Genomic DNA, 20,000 nt, shown 5'->3' on the forward strand with positions numbered 1-20,000 from the left:
ATATTCAAGAAGGAAGGCGAAAAGATTAATACAACCCTCCTAAGTACGAAATAGCCCGGCTATGGAAAATGAAGAAGGTGAAGATAGTGCTAATTATTGTAGTATTCTTGGGAACAGTATCAGAAAGCATCAATGGAAACATAAAGAAAATTGGAATAGAGTGCCCAGTAGGACTGTTACAAAAGGTTTGCTTCCTTGGCACGGCCAGAATAATCAAGAAAGTATTAGATAGCTGAAAAGATCGAATAGCATGGTACCGACGGCTGCAGGTAGCAAGCCCGCTACGCATGTAAGACTCCTGGAGCTCCAACAAAACCCATGATAAAGAGAAATAATAATAATAACAGAAATGATCAGAAAGACAAATAACATGAAAACTAAATTACAAAACATGCTGAAGAAGAAATGGAGAGACAAATCGCTTCATGGTCAATACCCTACAAGGCTTGGCAAAGAGGAAGTGAGCCTCAGTAAAAGCCAACAATGGCTCAGAAACTATCAAATGCAGAATATGCAACCAACACAATGAGAGAGTTGTCCACATCATGTGGGATTGCTCAGTCCTTGCCAAGTCTGAACATGTATATAGACACGACAATGTAAGCAGTTATATCCACTGAACAATATGCCAACATTACAACATCAAAACTGACAACAGGTGTATAAGCATGTACCAAGTAAGTTACAAGTCAATGACCAGGCCCCAATCATTTGGGATATCCCGGTTTAAACCAACAAAGAAATAAAAGCCCAGGCATAATTATCAAGGATTAGGGGAAACAAACACCTGCTTACTGATAGACATTGCATTGCAGTCCCTCCTAATCAAAATATTGTCGAAAAAAAAGTGGAGAAATTCTCGAAGTACAAAGATCTTGAAATTGAAGTATTCAAAATATGGGACATGGAAGTAAAAACAATATCAATAATAATTGGAGCATTGGGCATGATAAAAAATCACATGAACAAAAACGTAGAAGCTATACCTGGATCCTCAACACCACACACTCTCCCAAAAATAGAACTCCCAAAAATATGAAACAGCCCGCATCCTACACAAGTTACTATCAATTCAATAATACAACCTAAACAAAGCAGCCCATAAATACAAGACACAGCATTTATCCAATGAAATAAACTTCCACAAGCAAGACAAAAAACCCCAAAGCATTACACATTCAACACACAATACAAGCAGTAGCACAACAAAAGACAGAACCACACCTCAAGGAAAATCAACTAACATAATTCATTACCGGGAAAATCTCGCTCACAGCCAACAGCAGCAAAGAACACACAATACTGCAACACGGAGGTGTAACAGTAATGCAGTAGAAATATGCCTCAATTTAATAAATATTGAACAGTTATATAATAATAATAGTAATAATAATTATAATAATAATAATAATAATAATAATAATAATAATAATAATAATAATAATAATAGCAATATATGGTAGATAAAGGGGGAAATGGAAACTAAAACTGCAGATATTGCAATACCTGGGGATGCACGCATAAGGGACAAAGAACTAGAAATGATTGAAAAGTATAGACTACTAAAATACGAAATTGCAAGAATGTGGACTATGAAGATAGTGTCTATCATCCGTGTAGTTGTAGGGGCACTGAGAGCACTAATAACCAAGTTCGAGAAATATGTCAGAGAAATCGGAATTAACATTAGAGCAGAGTAAGCCTAAAAACTGCTCTGCTGGGGACAACTAAAATTTTAAGACTGGTACTTGGATGTTGAATGTCTCCTACGACAATTAACAACCAAGTATCAGAGCTTATAATGTGTGGAAAGAGAGCATGTGAGACATCTGGCAGCTGTCCGCTCTTACAGCACAAACAGGACCGAGTGCTCTGAGAAGTAAAACAACAACAACAACAACAACAATAACAACAACAACAACAACAACAACAACAACAATAATAATAATAATAATAATAATAATAATAATAATAATAATAATAATAATAATAATAATAATAATTCTTTGTCTTATAAGCACAAAGCATGAAATTTTGGGGCTGGAGGCTATTTGATTATATCACCCCCAGTACTGAACAAGTACTTTTATCAACCTTGATAATGGGAAAGTCAACCTCGGCGAAATTTTGTCCAGCGTGCTAACGAATGGCTTCAGATTTTGGCACAAGGCCGGCAATTTCGGAAGAGGGAGTAAGTTGATTACATTGATTGCAGTACTCAACTGGTACTTGTTTTATATGACCCTAGAATGATGAAACAGAGTCATACTGCGGTAAATTTGAACCCTGAACGTGAAAAAGCATTTTCTCCGGCGTGCTATCGATTCTGCCAGTATATTCTTTTCGCCTTTAACCTTTCATTTTCATGTGGTCGACAATAAATCTACAATGAGCAGGCTCAGGTATGCCATACATATGGAATATGTGGAATAAGCTAGTCCTTTCTCTTAGCATCCTAATACCTTATCGTGACAGATACTCAGTTCGGGTTTCTCAATATTTCTAGTATTTCACTTGATTTGAGAAATTGGATGTGTCTGTTAACCTAATAAAATTAATGATAACAGAAACAATTAAAATTGAAAGAACAAGTTAAAACACTTACCTTTTTCTCCTGGTGAGGGGATGAAAGTGTCATTAAAACCAGATGCAGGTATTCCATCTCGTCCTCGCTCACCTTTCGATCCTTTACCACCTTTATCGCCGTCTTTACCGGCTGGTCCTCTTTTTCCGAAGCCGGGTTCCCCTTTGAGACCGGGAGGTCCTTCAGGACCTTCAGATCCAGGTCTACCATCAATGCCAAGTGGCCCTTGCTCACCAATGGATCCCTTCTCTCCCGGTAGACCTTTGACAGCATCTCCCTTCAATCCACGTTCACCTCTTTCTCCTTTCATACCTGGTAGCCCTTCCGCTCCGATTTCACCTTTTGCACCACGTAGACCGGGCTCCCCTTTAATTCCGATTCCTGGTTTACCTGACAAGCCTTGTGGACCTGGTTTTCCCTTTTCACCTGGTTCTCCTTTTCCTCCTAGAAACTCACCTGGAAAAGAAAATTAAATTTGCTAATATTATTATGAATGAATTATTTATGTTTTGAGGTATACTTCAAATGTTACCACTCCTCAGTCAAACATTGGGTACATTTTTAAAAATTTGTTTTAATAAAATGTTCATAACTAAGAAAATTTTCTCAGGCTACTGAATGCTATGTGAAAATGCTCTGACTCTATATGTAAATCTAAGTTTTGCTATATTCTGGAATATGACTATATATGGCTCCCTAGAGGAGATTTGTAAATGTCTTTACAGAAGTTGTTGTGTCACCAGAGTTGTATCAATTGAAAATTAAATGCCAGACACATTCATTGACTGTCGTCATGTTTTTAATTCGGTAAGTCGGTGTAATTCCTTTGCTTGTCAATTCATTTCTCCATATCTTTTGATAATTTTATGTCAGCATTTGTACACTAATACAGTTTTTGTCGTAGAAAAAATGAAGGCAGGATTATGTCTTATATGGTGCACTGTCTGTGCTAAATTTCACAATATTTCAGCATTGTCATTTTCTAGCACACGTGGATTTTCATACGAAAGCATTTTTTTGGAGTTGAAAGTGATTGACAGCTTTACTATGTTGTGTCTCTAAGTATATTTTATTAGAGCTATTATAGAACATCAATAGAGGTCTGCAGTTATTACAGAAAATACATCGCGCATATAACGATGGTTTGCATTTGTATTGCAAATGTTATTTCTGTTTACCTATTTAGACTGAGGCTTTCTCATTCAGCACACTCAAGTTACAAGAAAATCAGCCTTTCACCCGTCGGTCCTTCAACACTTTACTAAATCTACGGACGATGGCTCAAATTTTCAACACGTGTGCAACAAACTTTTGGGCCTTACTCGCAAAGGTACTTACCAGAACCTAAATCACCACATGTTTCGCACCTCTCCCCAGGTACACCTGGTTCTCCTTTCAATCCCTCGGGTCCTTGTTTACCATCTTGACCATCAATACCATCTCTACCGTCCAAACCATTTATTCCATCAACGCCAGGTTCACCTTTATGTCCTGATCTGCCCGGCAAGCCGCTTGGTCCTCTCAAGCCAGGGTCACCAACCGGTCCAACATCACCTTTCATACCTTTCATTCCTGGCGGGCCTGGAATAACTAGTAAATCAAGAGAAAATAGGAAGATGTTAATTAAAAATGCACGCTTAGAAGAACTGAAACAATATATGTCGATGTTATAATATGGAGGACCATGCATGCGCTAAAGCTAAACTGGAACAACAATTAAATGTTATACACTAAGCAAATATTATAAAGTATGACATGGCATGAAACTATTCAGTGCCGTAAAACCATTCATTACCATAATATTAGTGAATGTCAAAACTTGTATAAATACACAATATGTTTGATAAAATTCAAACGTCACAACAAAATTGAGACAATCAGAATAAGCGACGAAGAATAAGAGTGTGTGTGTGTGAGAGAGAGATAGAGAGAGAGAAAGAGTGAGAGAGCGAGAGAGAGAGACTGAATGAGACAGACAGACAGACAGAATAAAAGACGAAGAGTGAGAGAGAGAATAAGAAAGATGATGAAATTTATAGTAATGAAATATACTAGCAGAAAGACTACCCTCCGGGCGGTTTTCTGCTAGCCACTCAATAATATTTCCACATTTGATTCCCAGTTCTAATAATTTTTATGATATTTTAAGCATAGTTATTTTCTTGTATTATAGTGCTCACTTGCTTAGTAAATACTGCCTTCATTATTTTATCACTTTCATAATCTCTCTTTTTAAACAAACATCAAGGTAGTCCAACTTCGTTTAATGTGCCAAAGAATAGCAGCGATCACCTACAGATATTTTAATACCTATAGCGTATCAAATAGTCATAGCAACTAATTCACATATTAACTCTTAGATAAAGACGGAAAGAAATAAGTCACATGAGTTCGAAGCTTCAGTAATAGGTTGTCCAACATAATTTAGTTTCAGTATGTAAAAACAATAAACTGGGGGAATTTACACGGCGAATTTAAGTCAACAAAATACTTGATTTCCTCATCTAAAATAACGAAATAAAGCTTGAAATGAGAAAATTGCAATGAATATGTATTAAGTTGATTATTATTAATGGAAACAATTAGAGGCGGGAGAGATAGAATTTGAGAGACTGTGTTGCAAGCGAAAACGAAAACTTGCCTGAACATATTAATATTGTTTATCAAATCTTAGACCTACTCTGTAGTGAATGTAAAGCTTGGCAACAAATATTTAAATTTGTGATAGTAAATAATAACCGATGCTTCGAAAGTGCTTTTCATTGATATATATTAACAGAGGAATTTATAAGAATTTTCCGGAGGGAGAAATCTATAATATGGCTATTATGAAGTCTGGTACTGTGAGAACACGTAGGAATGGCGTTTCCTTACTTTTTTAAATATACCCAAATTTAAAATGATCTAATATAACGATATCATTCATCCGGCATGGGTTGAAATATGCCAAAACAATTTAATTCCTCACAAATATATGTTACTTTACATATAATTTGTGTGTTAATTCTATTTACTGAAACTTGTTAAAAAGCATATTTTGCTTTGAAGTAGTATCTCCTCGTAGATACAATTGTCAGTAATCATACTGTTTCCATTTCTCTCTGCCAATATATTTACATTAGCCTTCTTTCGAACTCTAGATAAAACTTGTTCTTGTGCCTTGTTGCACGTCAAAGCAAAAGCTGGCTTGACAAGAAATCGTTTGCGTGTGAATGTGAATGGAAATTCCATTTCTTGAGATACATGTAATATTCATGGGATTAGCAGAGTTGATCATGCATAAGGACCGGAAACAACCTCAACCTCTATAACATGATCATGACACTGATGTAGCGTGTGCCTTTGCAATATCCATTAGTAGCATATAAATTTCTCAGAAGCATTATGCAGCAATTTTTCTTCAGAATGCCTGATGGAAACCCTGGTGAGTACAGAGTTTCATTATCAACTGTATCAGAGCTTTTGTATATTTTTAGCTTACCAAGAATCCTGGTCAACTGAAAATAATTCACAAATTGTGCTGCTTCATTTGTTGGAGTAACGATGGTTCTATTTGCAAGCCACACAGCATTTGTGAAGTTATTTTTTAGGTCAGCATATATAAAATCTCATAGATTTAAAAGAGTACCACTTTCTACACAAAGGTCATTGAATAGCTTGATTTTGAATTCGCCTAGGCTTTGTTCAACAGAAATGTTACCATTTCCCACACTAAGAAGGTAATTAGCAAACTCTTTTATCTGAATGACCATCTGTAAGAAGTCTTAGATTGGTTGTCAACTCCACTACTTCCACGTGATCGGAAAGAAAAGATCTCCTTTAGTGTCGCATCAACAATTTGTGATCTGACACCATTAATTTGAAGTGGAATATCCTCCTCTCGAGATACCCTAACCAGTCGGTCATGTGTAGCGGAAATAGAATCATGTCTACGCCTCCATGCATATTCAGGTATCTGTTTCCTGTTTCCTTTGCCCTGGTCTCATTTTTCTCTGTGTCGTTATGCCTTTGCTGTTAAATTTTCTTTTCTAGTCGCATATTTTTTGGACGCCCCATGTTGAATTACAAAATTCAAATGTGATATTTGTGTAATAACGAAATCAAACCTGGAGTGTGTGTGTGTGTGTGTGTGTGTGTGTGTTTACATTAGAGAGATAGTGTGTGTGAGAGATAGGTGGGGGAGAGAGAAAACATCGCAAACATTGAATGAAAATAAACATGAAATGAAAAAATCATATAAGTGAAAGCTCGTTAAAAGCTATCTTGTTTAGCGTGCTAGAAATAGCAGCGATCACATAGTTATTATTGTAAGGCTTATAGCGTTCCAAGCAGCCATACAAACAAAATCACTTCTTCATTCAAAACATAATTATACCGGTATAATAAAGAATTTTCATTTCATCAAAAATATTCATTTATCAAACTCCGGAAATTGATAATATTCTTGAAATTGTGCCTCGTATCAAAGTTATACAGCTATTTTGAAGAATACCACGCATTCACTCAACACAAAATGACTTAGAAATTATACCGGTATATCAATAAATTTTCAATTTATCAAAAATATTTATTTAACAAACTCTGGAAACTGATAATATTCTTGAAATTGTGACTTATTTCAAAGTTATACAGCTATTATTTAATTATCCTAAATAAAAGTAGAGGCGAGTGAGAATGCGGGACTGTTGGAAATAAAAACTTAAAATTTTGCCTGCAACGAATTAACATTGTTTATTATTAAACATTAAAATCTTTTCCGAAGTGAATGCAATGAATACTTAAATTTATGAAGAATTGGACGCAGTGAATGCAATGAGTATTAAAATTTGCGAGAATTTGGAGTTTAAAAAATTCAATAAACTCCAGAAATCGAAATTATAGGAAATTTCTTAGAACATGAACTTATGAAAATATTTCCAGGCGGTCAAGCTTTTAATATTGCGTTCTTTTAGTACTCTTAGTAATTGTTACTTACCTAATTAATAAGCAGATTTCTCCATTATAGTACAGAAGATAGAATATTAGCAAAAGAGGCAGTATATATATCGCGAGGTAATATTTATTCCCACTTAAACGTGGATATTGTTTAGATGATCAACTTAGAATAAACTTAGAACACAGAGTAAAGTTTGTTATAACACAACATTCTCGTTTAAGTGAGAATAAATATTACCTCTCTTTATTGTAATTGTCGAACCTCTGGTGGCGAACCCTATTAATCACTGTGACTTGGAACACTGTCTAACTGTTTCCCCCTATCAATGAGTGTACCTAGCTGTTTGATATGACCCATTCTATAGCAAGCTATTACCGAATCAGTACTATTTGAGCTGATCCTAGCAAACTCTTTGTAATTCAGTTTTCTAACTCAGAATATCGGTTATATTTACCTCCGTAGGGTACCAGCTTTTTAGGTAAATGCATTCAGCAATCGTAAAGATTGTATGTCGGTCATGACCGATGGATCTTTAAGCAAACAGTCCTACGTCTTGTCCACACGACTGCATTTAACTTTCAACAGCCCACAGCGACATGCTACAACCAATGTAACAAATACCCCATATGTTATAACCTAAACATACGTCATAAAATATGACGTATAACTTAAGCCAGTTTCCTCTATGTTAATCTATGATATGTCATAAAATATTTCTTTATCATATATATGCAGGTGTGGCTGTTTGGTAAGAAGCTTGCTTCCCAACCACATGGTTCTGGGTTCAGTACCATTGCATGGCACCTTGAGCAGGTGTCTTCATGTCTTATACTATAGCCTCGAGCCGACCAAAGCCCGGTTCGTGGATTTGGTAGACAGAAACTCTTAATAAAAGAATAGCACATTTGAACAATGCAATACTTGTTTTACAAACGACAGAACCAGCCATGCTAAACAGCAAACACTTAAAATGTAAAAAAGCTAAAAAGCCAGCCATGATACCAGATCAAATATGGCTTGGTAACAAATACTCTGCGTTAGCTAATTGTTTCAAGAGCCTAAGTTGTTACTAGCAGACACTTTATCGGTATTCTCACCATTAACCCAGGTGAAATATCCAGGATGTGACATCCGGGGAAGTGAGTGCACGAGCTGTAATGGTATTCATTATAGCCGAAGAGACTGGAACCATGTAAAAAAATACAACTCGTTCCTCGAGGACGACATAAAGCATCGGCCGCTCAAATGATTGATATTATGGCCTTGTTGTCATGAGGGAGACACCGAAAGCCTCTTGCCTTCAAAAGAGATTTAAGGTCGTAAAATATATGACGTCATATAATCACTCGTTGTAAAATCAGTGAATGTCGTAAATTTTGAAGCAATGTACACTACATTAGATAAAAAGCACAAATGAAGGAGAGCCAAAATAAGAGTGAGAGAGTGGTAGGGAGAGAGAGAAAGAGAGAGAAGGAGAGGGAGAAGAAGAGGGAAAGAGGATGGGAGAGAGAAGGGGAGAGAGAGGGAGCGAGAAAGAGAGGGACAGGGAGAGAGAGAGAGGGGGAGAGAGAAAGAGAGAGGGGGATAATGATAACCAACGATGGAAGTGCGGGTAAGGGACCGCTAAGAGGAAACAAAGATGAGGGAGAGAAAGGGAAAGACGAGCCAAAAGAATAAGCGAAAAGTAGGGGTAGAAAAAGAAGTTACTCATACACACATTGCGATCTTTTTGATATTGCTCTAGCTTCATCTTTGTCGGGATGCTTGAGCCTGTTTTGCACCCATTCAGATTTACATGATGCAGTGCAGAAGCTCTGGGTTGTCGCCAAATTATTGCAACTTTCACCGTGAGCGAGTGAGTATGTATGTGCGCACGCGCATGTTTGTGTGTGTGTGTGTGAGTATATTTTTGTTTGCGTCTGTCTAACAGCAATTCAGCAAAAAAAAGAAGTATTCGGGTCGATTTGCTGAGGTGAACTCTTAAAGGCAATGCAGCAGCCTGACCACAGATCAATGACTGAAGCGAGCAAAAGAGCAAAAGAGTAAACGAACAGATTAAGGGATGTAAAAAAGCGTGAAAGGAAAGAGACTGAAAGGGAATGAAAGAGAACAACGTACTATGTTGGCAATGCCCCAGCATGGCCACAGCTCGTGAGCTGAAACTAGAGGAAATGAAATGAAAAATGTTGCGAATATAACTTGGAAGAGGGCTATTGGGCAAGACTGAGAGCGTTTTACTGAGGAAGACAAGCAGAAGGGGGGAAAGAGAAGCAGATATACACATAGGTAAATCTATAATAATAAACACGAAATTCTGTGTGTTCGTCCTCCGGGACTCAGTATCTCAGTCTACATTTACTCTATGTAGACATATTACACCTTTTTGGAATCAGAATGATCCTGGGATTGAAAATCTGCCCTTCATTTGGTTCTTGAACATCCAACACGAGGATCAAGTCTGGATGAGGGTTTCTTATATGCTAACAGTTGAAAATAAAAATTTAAAAGAACTCCAAAAATTTGTGAACTTACAAGTTTTTCATTTAAATTGAATTTAAAGTAATGCCATACTGGTAGGATAATACTATATCGGTAGGGTAGCAGTAAAGGATTTATTATTATTATTGCTCTCATTAGCTTTGGGCCGCCGGCCAATTAACCCACCGCAGGAGCTAACCGTACGGAAAGCCGCTTTTAGGCTAATATTTAATAAAAGAGATCGAAAGATTAACAGCCAGAGAAAAACAAATGAGATAGACTACTTAGAGACACAGAGACAGTGACTGAGAGCAATAGATAGACAAAAGCGAGTGAAAAGAAAGAAAGATAGCAGAAGAGAGAAGGAAAGAGAGAGAGAGAGAGGATGAGGGGAAGAGAGACGAGAATTTAAGGAGAAAAAGAGAATATATATGTGTGTAAGAATGCAAAAATAAAATTATGAGAATTTACTAACCTGCAGTGTCATTACCAGCGTAAATGACTCCTGGTTCTCCTTTCTCGCCCTTTATAGTACGGTTTCCGGACAATAGAGGGGATCCGGCTTCACCTTTTTGTCCACGTTCACCTTTCAGGCCGGCAAGACCTGGAACACCTGGAGGTCCAGGAGGGATGGAGGTAATGTTTATCGGTCCCCCTACAGTGAGTCAAAAACAAAACGCAAAATATATTCAGTGAGTTCATATTGGTTTCAAATTTGGGACATAAGGGCAGCAATCTGGGGGAAGGGGATAGGTCGATTACATCGATACCAGTGCTTAACTAGTAATTATTTTATCGAACCCGAAAAGGTGAAGGGCAAACTCAACCGCAATAGAATTTGAACTCAAAAAATGAAGACGAACGAAATACTCTTAAGCACTTTCCCTAGCTTCCTAACGATTCTGTTATTTTGTGCGCGTGCATGTGTGCGTAAATATATATATAATAACTAAAGTTAATTGTTAGTTTCGAACTCGCAATTAAGTTGGTGATGGCGAACACAGGAAAGATAGAACCCCTTGACTGGAATTCATCACTGAAGGACGTACCAATACCACCGAAAAATGAATTTATGTTTAAACTAATAAATAATATAAAGAATGTTATAAATAGGTTGAAATGGAAAATTATGTTAACGATTTTTAGTCAAATAATTTCAATCATTATAGAGCTTTATAGAATGTAGATAGTGTAATAAATGTGTAGAATCCAGACCTGAAGATTGGGAGGACGTCGATCGAATTGAGTATTGAAACTGGAGACCTCATATCTCAAAAAATACCGACATACTGTCATGCAACACGTGTTGTATTTAAAATGGAAAGTATGGGACTCTGAATAGATATAGTAAGTATAATATTTAATATTTGATGGCTCACTTGAGTATAATATATTCCAATGTTGATTGAGTTGACGGTGGTTCTGTCTCTAAAAAATACTTATAGGTGTGTGTGTGTGTGTGTGTGTGTGTGTGTGTGTTGTGTGTGTGTGTGTGTGTGGTGTGTGTGTGTGTGTGTGTGTGTAATGATAACTGAATAAATAACCAGAAGATGGATTCGGTATTAATCGTTATTTTGTACAACGATCATTTCGATCCATCCTGGGTGAGATTATGTTCAACATGTGTTGCATCCATTTTGCAGTCTTGGTTACATCAGGTACATCCATACATAAAGTGGCGTCTCGACGGATCTTCAGCGAGACACCACTTTATATATATCAATGTACCTGATGTGACCCAAACTGCAAAATGGATGCAACACATGTTGAAAGGAGTCCCACCCATAAGGGAAAGTAGTAGGATGGGTCGAAACGACCGTTGTACAAAGTAAAGATTAATACCAAATCCATCTCGTTACTTAACACTGCAGTTTTCCTGCAGTAGATCAAACGGAATTATACACCAACTACGGACGACACCATGTAGCCCAAACCATACCAGTGCTCTACTCAACACTTCAACGCACTAATCGACTATACCTATTAGTCCAAAATATTACACACATACACATATATATATATATATATATATGTGTGTCCAAAATATTACATATATATATATATATATATATATATATATATATATATATATATATATTGGGTGCTTTCTCGTATACGAGCAAAGCCATTCCTAAAAAGAACCATTGAAATGAATCAATGATAATGCAATGTGAGGCCCTTATATGACACTTGAACCCTACCAAAGATTTGCACATTTTATTGCATAATGAACAGTTATGTTGGCTAGCAGAAGGAACATGTGCCACAGCATGAAGTCTTTGACATGTCTCTTTAATCTTCCTGCTGAACGGCACGCCGTTCCGCATGCTCTGTGATGGACAATAGCCTGCTACAATTTCCAAGGGGTTGATTCCTGTGACTTCTTTGATGGCTGACACAAGCATTTCCTCTTACTAATCACACACGTTAAAACTATACAAACACACAAATAAATACATTCATATATTCGCAAGTTTCCGGCCGCTGTCGGCATGTATGTATCTGCGATCTACGATCGTTTCCCCCATGTATGTATACAATTATATGTGCATTGACAGCAGTAACAGAGTCATTTAGGTCTAATTTCTAGCAGTGTAGTTGTTCTAACACCCTCAGTCATATTTAATGACGTTTTTGGTTTCCTTTTTAGTGAAACTCTGCTAACTAGCTGCCTCATTTAATTATATATATATATATATATATATATATATATATATATATATATCAGGCACGTACCGTCAGTAATTACTCTGGGTAGGCAGTTGGCGATATTTATGTAGTAAAACACAAAAAAATAAGCGCTACTTGAAGGCAGATATACTTCTGCCTTTATAGTACGTAAAGAAACCGGTTTTGTAGGAGTGTACGCAGCACATGTACTACAGCAGTACTATGCGTAGCTTAAATACTGAGATTGAAAGGCAGGGCGAATTATGCCTACCTAATCTACAAAAAAATAAAATATTTTGCATTTTATGCGTAGTAATCAGAGGAACCTTCATGGTTTTATTGAATTAGGTGCATATTTTGCAATAAAAGGAAAATGTTGCTATCGATCTGGTTTTTTTTTTTCAAAATAAGCACTGCCTACCTAGGCGGCACGTCCCTAATATATACAAACATATATATATATATATAATATATATATATATATATATATATATATATATATATATATATATACACTCACACACACACATATATTGTATGTGTGTATGCATATGTGATGCGTGTGTGAATGTATGTGTGCTTAGAAGTGTATGTAAATGTATTCGTTTTTTAATGTTTGTAACAATTAGAGTTGTTAAGTAATAATACTTATTAACAGAAGAGTACTATTTTTATAGGATCAAATGTTTATTAACCACATTACGGTTGACTGGGATCATAAGTTTCACCTTGTACGCGTGTGTATGTGTGTGTGTGCATATGCGCGCGTGTATGTGTATTTCTGTGTGTTTATATAAGTGAGTGCGTGTGTATGTATTATTTTTAATCTGTTAAACTTATAAAAGTGACTCAAGGACCGAGAGTTTCCTCCACATCACATCAGTTAAACAAGTAACAGTGTTTGGTTATTTTGCATCGCAACGATGATGTATATATTTCCACTTAATCTATAAGCAAGCCTTCGATTGTTTTATATATTTAATTTTAAGCTTAAACTTCGCCGAGGTTCATTTTTATTTTAATTTGTTTTTACCTACCTATTTAATTATGTTACATCAAATTAATGTACAATTTCATTAATTTATATATTTTTTATTATTTATACTTTTATGTTATACACAACGGGCAGTTTTTTTAAAATTGTTTGCATATATGCGTTATGATGTAGATATGTCTCTATATATTTATATTTGCGTGTATATATGTATTGTAGGCATGTATATGTATGTATACATGTGCGTGTGTGTATATGTAAGCATACGTGTATGTATGTGTATATGTATATATAAACAAAAGGTAACTATGTTTCCTGATGACCATATCGTCTTTTGTTTATTTTCGTAAACCTTCCCGTTATATATATATATATATATATATATATATATGCATGCGTATATAGATGCGTATGTATATGTAAGTATACATTTATTTATATGAGCATGTATTTGCGTACATATTTTTGTATATTTGTATATAGCTATGTACATACGTCTGTAGGTTTTAGTGTATATATGTACATTTTAGATGGTTTAGTATGTGCATATGCGGCTAAATATATATGTAATCCAACGTGAAAACTTTTAATTTTTAAACGTATATAACTTTTAATTAATTTATTTATTTGTATCTTATATTTTATATTTTAGAAATAAGTCTAGTCTCTTTGATTTAAGGATTTTTTCCATTTTATAAAAAGATGATTTTATACTGATATTTGTTCATTGCATGCTACCGGTCATTGTAAAGACCGTTAGTTGAAAGGATTAATGACACAAAACCATTTTCAAATGTGTATCCATCAACTTACTGTATAGGTTTGATTTTAATCTTGTTTTCTATTCCATTCTAAACAAAACTGTCCGACGAGCGGGAACGTGAAACTCTGAGTAACAGATTTTGTGATTTTTTGCTGCTTTTCAATAAAGTATATATATATATATATATATATAATATATATATATATATATATATATATATATATATATATACTCGTGTTTTGAAATTTATTTATCGTGTTGTTAAGATACTCATTCTAAATTATTAAACTTTATTTAACTGTACAAAAGTAGTATCATATTTTTAAAATAAAAGATAGCTGTCACTCGCAAGCATGATTTGATAGCGTGCACGATACTTACTCTACTTGTTTGTTAGATGACGATATAGTCATCAGGAAACATAGTCACCTTCCCAGCCCTCATAATATTGAGCCAGTAAAGAAGAAAGAGTTACACCAGGCTTTCGACTGGTAATCGTTTTCAGCTGTGTACACCGGAGCAACGTGAAATGAAAATTTCCTTTCTCAAGGACACAACGCACCGCGTCCTAGAATCAAACCCACAGCATTGTGAATTGCGATCCCAGCACATTAGCCACTTGGTTACGCATTTTCACATTGTAGATCACATTTACAATATGTTTTTTATTCAAATACCGATATTTGAATTTTATTGGTAGCTTAATTTTAAATATGCAAAATGATGTCACTTACCAGTGCATTCTCCAATTTCTCCTTTCTCTCCTTTAACAGCCTGAACAGTGCCGTTGGAGGTGATTACGCTCCCAGGAGGCCCTGGAAGCCCAATTTCTCCTTTCATTCCAGTTTCTCCTTTTAATCCTACGGTACCAGGCTTTCCAGGTACACCTGGTTCTCCAGGAGATCCTTCTCCAACTCCTCCCTTCATTCCTTTCTCGCCCTTTTCAGCCTTTTCTCCTGCAGGACCTTCTAAACCGGGTTCACCCTTTGGGCCCATTCTTAGAACACCTGGTGGACCTATTTCACCTTTGTCACCTTTACTTCCATGTTTTCCTCTTTCACCTTTCTTTCCTCTTTTACCTGGTGCGCCTATGGGCCCCTAATAAAATAATTTACAATGTTACATAAATACAGTTTATAAACATTAATATACTTTCAGGCATATAAAGTAGATAGTCTCTTAGAAACTGAACCGCTGTTTTAAGTATAAAACAGCTAAACACAGCAGTTGCAAGATATATCTATCTGATGTCAGGCTTATACTACAAACGAAGTGCTTATTTAATGGTTAAACTTCCCAACATATTTACCAAAGTATTATATATATATATATATATATATAAAATCAAAATAAGCAACAAGTATATCCGAGGTAATGTGGTATGATCGTTTCATGCTACTTCATTTTATTAAACACTGTAAGTATTACATCAGATTTAAAATGTCGAGCAATCTTCAGCCAGTTATAGAAATTTTCCAATCAAACGGACAATGCACATTCTTATCTCTATTTCGTTTGCCAACATTATAAAGAGGGTAAATATACAGACAGAGAGTTGATTTCATTCTTAAGAACACGACAGTATTAAATTTACTCTCTGACTGTAGATTTTTCCCTTTGTTATTTAGATCTGTTAGTGGGAAGAGGGATTCTATTTTTGTTGAATGGAGACAAAGAATTTTTCGATTTATAGATATAGGAAGCTGTAGAAACGAATGTCAAAACCAATAAACCTATTCCTATATTGGTTTATTGCTTGACATTTTAAAACTGATGTAATACTTAAAATGTTTAATAAAATGAAGTAGCATGAAACGATCGCACCACATTAGCTCGGATATACTTGTTGCTTATTTTGATTATAATCACCCAATGGATTTATATGGATAACACCATACAAAATTCTGGTGCATTTGACTTAAGTACCATATTCATCTGAATATAAATTTTGCTGAACTTATTATATATATATATATATATATTGTGGAGCAGCAGGCAGACTTCGATACTTGGAAAATGCTATAGTATCGAAAACAGTTGATTATATAAAATCAAAAAAAAGGCTTTTAAGAGAAACTTGTAAAGCTTGGTACAGGTTATGTATAAATGTAAAATTTTAAATGAATAGTGTATTTAACGTCGAATATTTTCAGCAGAATAATATATGATATATATGCATGAAATAATAAATGCATGAAATTTTTGATACAACATAAAGGACACAATGGAAATTAATATGCACAAGTCAAATTTTGGAACACCACTGCATCATATATGAAAAGTGACATCGCTTAAATGTCAACCATTTTCAGCCTAGCACACTCATGCTCTTTCCAAAACTTGCACCTCAAGAATTCAAGACCCCCACTTCACTGATTTCTCTATTGATGTTCTCCTTCAGTTGCACAAGGGTCTCCGGTTTGTTGACATAAACTCTCTTTCATGTACCCCCCCAAGAAAAATCCAGGCTAGTCAAATCTGGGGAACGTGAAGGCCAGTTGACATTGCCGTAGCAGGTGATTATTCTCTCTTCAAAGCACTGCCGTAGCAATTGCATTGTTTCTCTTGCGATATGAGCAGTTTCCCCATCTTGCTGGAACTATGTCTGAGGTCTAATTATGGTGCAAGTTTTGGAAAGTGTATGGGCGTGCGAAGCCGAAATTGGCTGCCATTTAAGCGATGTTATTTTTCATATGTGATGCAGTGGTGTTGCAAAATTTGACTTGTGCATATTAGTTGCCATTATGTCCTTTATATTATATCAAACTTTCATGCATTTATTTGTAAAGTGATGGAAGTTTTTAAAACTTGACACCCATCAGTTACTTTTGGGATTATATATAATTTTATATATATATATATCTTAGTGGTTAGACAAAGTTGGAAGCAGGAGATCGTGTTCTACCGAACAAATGTTTAAAAATCCACAAGTATCCGTAGAAATTTATGACAAGATGAGTGGATGGGACGTCGTCTCACACCATTCTTCTTATTTGTCAATATATATATATATATATACGCACATACATACACACGCATACATACATATATACATCCCTTCTTAACACCAACCACACCAGAAGTGTAATGAGTGCTTTTATGTGCCACCAGTGTGGATGCCATTTACATGATGCCGGCAACAGCCACGGCTACGTTTCACAGGTGCCGTGAATATGGCATTGGCAATGACCACGACTACAATGCACGTTGCCATTTACATGGCACCTGGTATGTATGTGTGTGTGTGCGTGTGTGTGTGTTTGTGTATAAAGAAATGATCGCCATGTTGATTCGCTAGCTTCTGCACGCATTTTTTTCTCTCCTTGTTTCTCTCCGTGTTTCTTTTCTGTGTATCTTTCTGTTGAAGAGCGTAGGCTCGAAACGTGAAAGACTTGTTTTATTTATATTCCTGAGCGCCATACTAATACAATTGTTTGTTTGTATTCCACCTGCCTTCGTCTTTTGTTTATTTTCATAAAGCTTCCTGTTATATATATATACAAATTAGTAAATAAATGGCACAACTAATTTGTTGCACACACGCATTTTTGCTAATACATACGCGGTGAAGCTACACATTAGCGTCGTATTTTTACGTTCGCTATTTCCAGTAAATATCGGTACTTAGTTGTGCCATTTATTTACTAATTTGTGTATTTTTCCCTCACGGGCTACTTTTTACTGGAAGGCAATACTTTGTATTGCATTACTGATATTTTGAAACTTCTTCACCGTTTCTCGTACTGTTAGCGTTCCGCATTTCAGTCGAGTGTGTTAGTATTAATGTGGTAACATCGTAGATTTCGTCTTGGTATATGTTTGGCTGATGAAGGTAAAACAAAATATGGGTGAGAGACATATCTTGTAAAACCTGAAACCTGCAGGTACCACATTATCCTTTTCCGGGTGTTTCATCTTTCAGATGTTCTCCCTGGAGGTAAGACGGTTTTTTTTCTCTAATTTGTTGCACACACGCATTTTTGCTAATACATACGCGGTGAAGCTACACATTAGCGTCGTATTTTTACGTTCGCTATTTCCAGTAAATATCGGTACTTAGTTGTGCCATTTATTTACTAATTTGTGTATTTTTCCCTCACGGGCTACTTTTTACTGGAAGGCAATACTTGTATTGCATTACTGATATTATATATATATATATAATATATATATATATATATATAAGAATAGATGGATAATGTTCCATACACTACAACTGTTTACAACGATTTTTTTATTGATAAATAGAGATATTACATCATGCGAAAAAAAAAACGTGAGCATACACGAGATGTACTATATTTATTCATCTGCTGTAGTGAATGTAATATTTACACCCAACAGCTACAGTAAATGAACGATTATCCATCTGCTATTTATTTATTATTCACCCTACTCGTAACTTTCTACTTTCGTGAATCTGGGTCTGTTAAGTGTAGTACAACCGGTGCAGTGTGTGTTCCTAAATACAGCCTTGAGACTTATAATATACTCACTTGAGTGCAGTTAATTGTATATACAACTGGAATAATAATCTGTATGTAACTCAGTATGTAGGTATTTGTTTCTCTGATTTCGTAGCATATAGATTTTCCTTTTTCTTCTTGACCCGATACTTTACCATTTAAGTACCTGATTCACTTGATTCCTGAACTTTTATATGCATATATATATACACATATATACACACACATATATATATAGGGAGAGTTTACGAAAAAACAAAAGACGAAGACAGGTGGTGTACAAAAACAAACAGATGTATAACGCTCAGGAATTGAAGTCTTTTACGTTTCGAGCCTACGCTCTTCTACAGAAAGGGACACAGAAAAAACAAAGAGAGAAACAAGGAGAGAAAAACAAGGAGAGAAAAAAAGGAGAGAAAATATATATATACATGAAAAAGGATGCGTGGCGTTCGATCATATGATAATATAAATAATACATAAATATATGCATATATACATACAAATATATACGTATCTACATATATATGTATATATACATGCATATATGGGTAGAGGACGTCAAAAAACGTTGAACACAATGAGAAACGAAAACAGAAAAACAAAAACATAGAAACGAACTTTTTTTCGAACAACGAAAAAAACAGAGAAACGAGACATACAACATAAAGAATATTCCCGTTCTTCAGTTGTCCCTGTTTCATTTACTCCACGTTTCAAAGGCAAGGACAAGACGCGACTTCGTTGAAACAGTCCTTCCCACAAAGCAGATTAAATAAAATTTGTAATATTTTGCGGATGGTGACAGTGGTAATGAAAACAGGACAGTGAGAACAAAACAGTAAAAAGAACTGGACAGTGAGAACAAAACAGTAGAAACATACGGTGACGGCTGTTAAGCCGAGTTAACTTGCTGGAGATGTAATTTAAGTTTCCTTAAATTAGCAGTTCGGCAAAAGAGACAAATAAAATAGGTACTAAGCTTAAGAAATAAGTCCTGAGATCGTTTTTTGTTCGACTAAAACCTTTCAAAGCGGTGGTCTAGAATGGTCACAGTCAAATAACTGAAACAAGTAAAAGTATATATATATATATATATATGTGTGTGT

At 35.5% G+C, this 20,000-nt stretch overlaps 1 protein-coding gene across 1 annotated transcript in view; it reads right to left on the reverse strand.

The window, feature by feature from the left end:
• LOC115215588 (collagen alpha-4(IV) chain) overlaps positions 1-20,000 on the reverse strand; it is an 86,613-nt gene that overhangs the window by 28,726 nt on the left and 37,887 nt on the right. The window contains exons 13-16 of the mRNA XM_029784801.2: positions 15,160-15,523; positions 10,474-10,653; positions 3,923-4,174; positions 2,606-3,040 (exon numbers count right to left, since the gene is read on the reverse strand). Of these exons, the coding sequence (XP_029640661.1) occupies positions 2,606-3,040; positions 3,923-4,174; positions 10,474-10,653; positions 15,160-15,523 (1,231 nt within the window). The remainder of the gene's footprint in view (positions 1-2,605; positions 3,041-3,922; positions 4,175-10,473; positions 10,654-15,159; positions 15,524-20,000) is intronic.

This window comes from Octopus sinensis, linkage group LG9 (genome assembly GCF_006345805.1).
Source record: "Octopus sinensis linkage group LG9, ASM634580v1, whole genome shotgun sequence".
NCBI classification, from domain to species: Eukaryota; Metazoa; Mollusca; class Cephalopoda; order Octopoda; family Octopodidae; genus Octopus; species Octopus sinensis.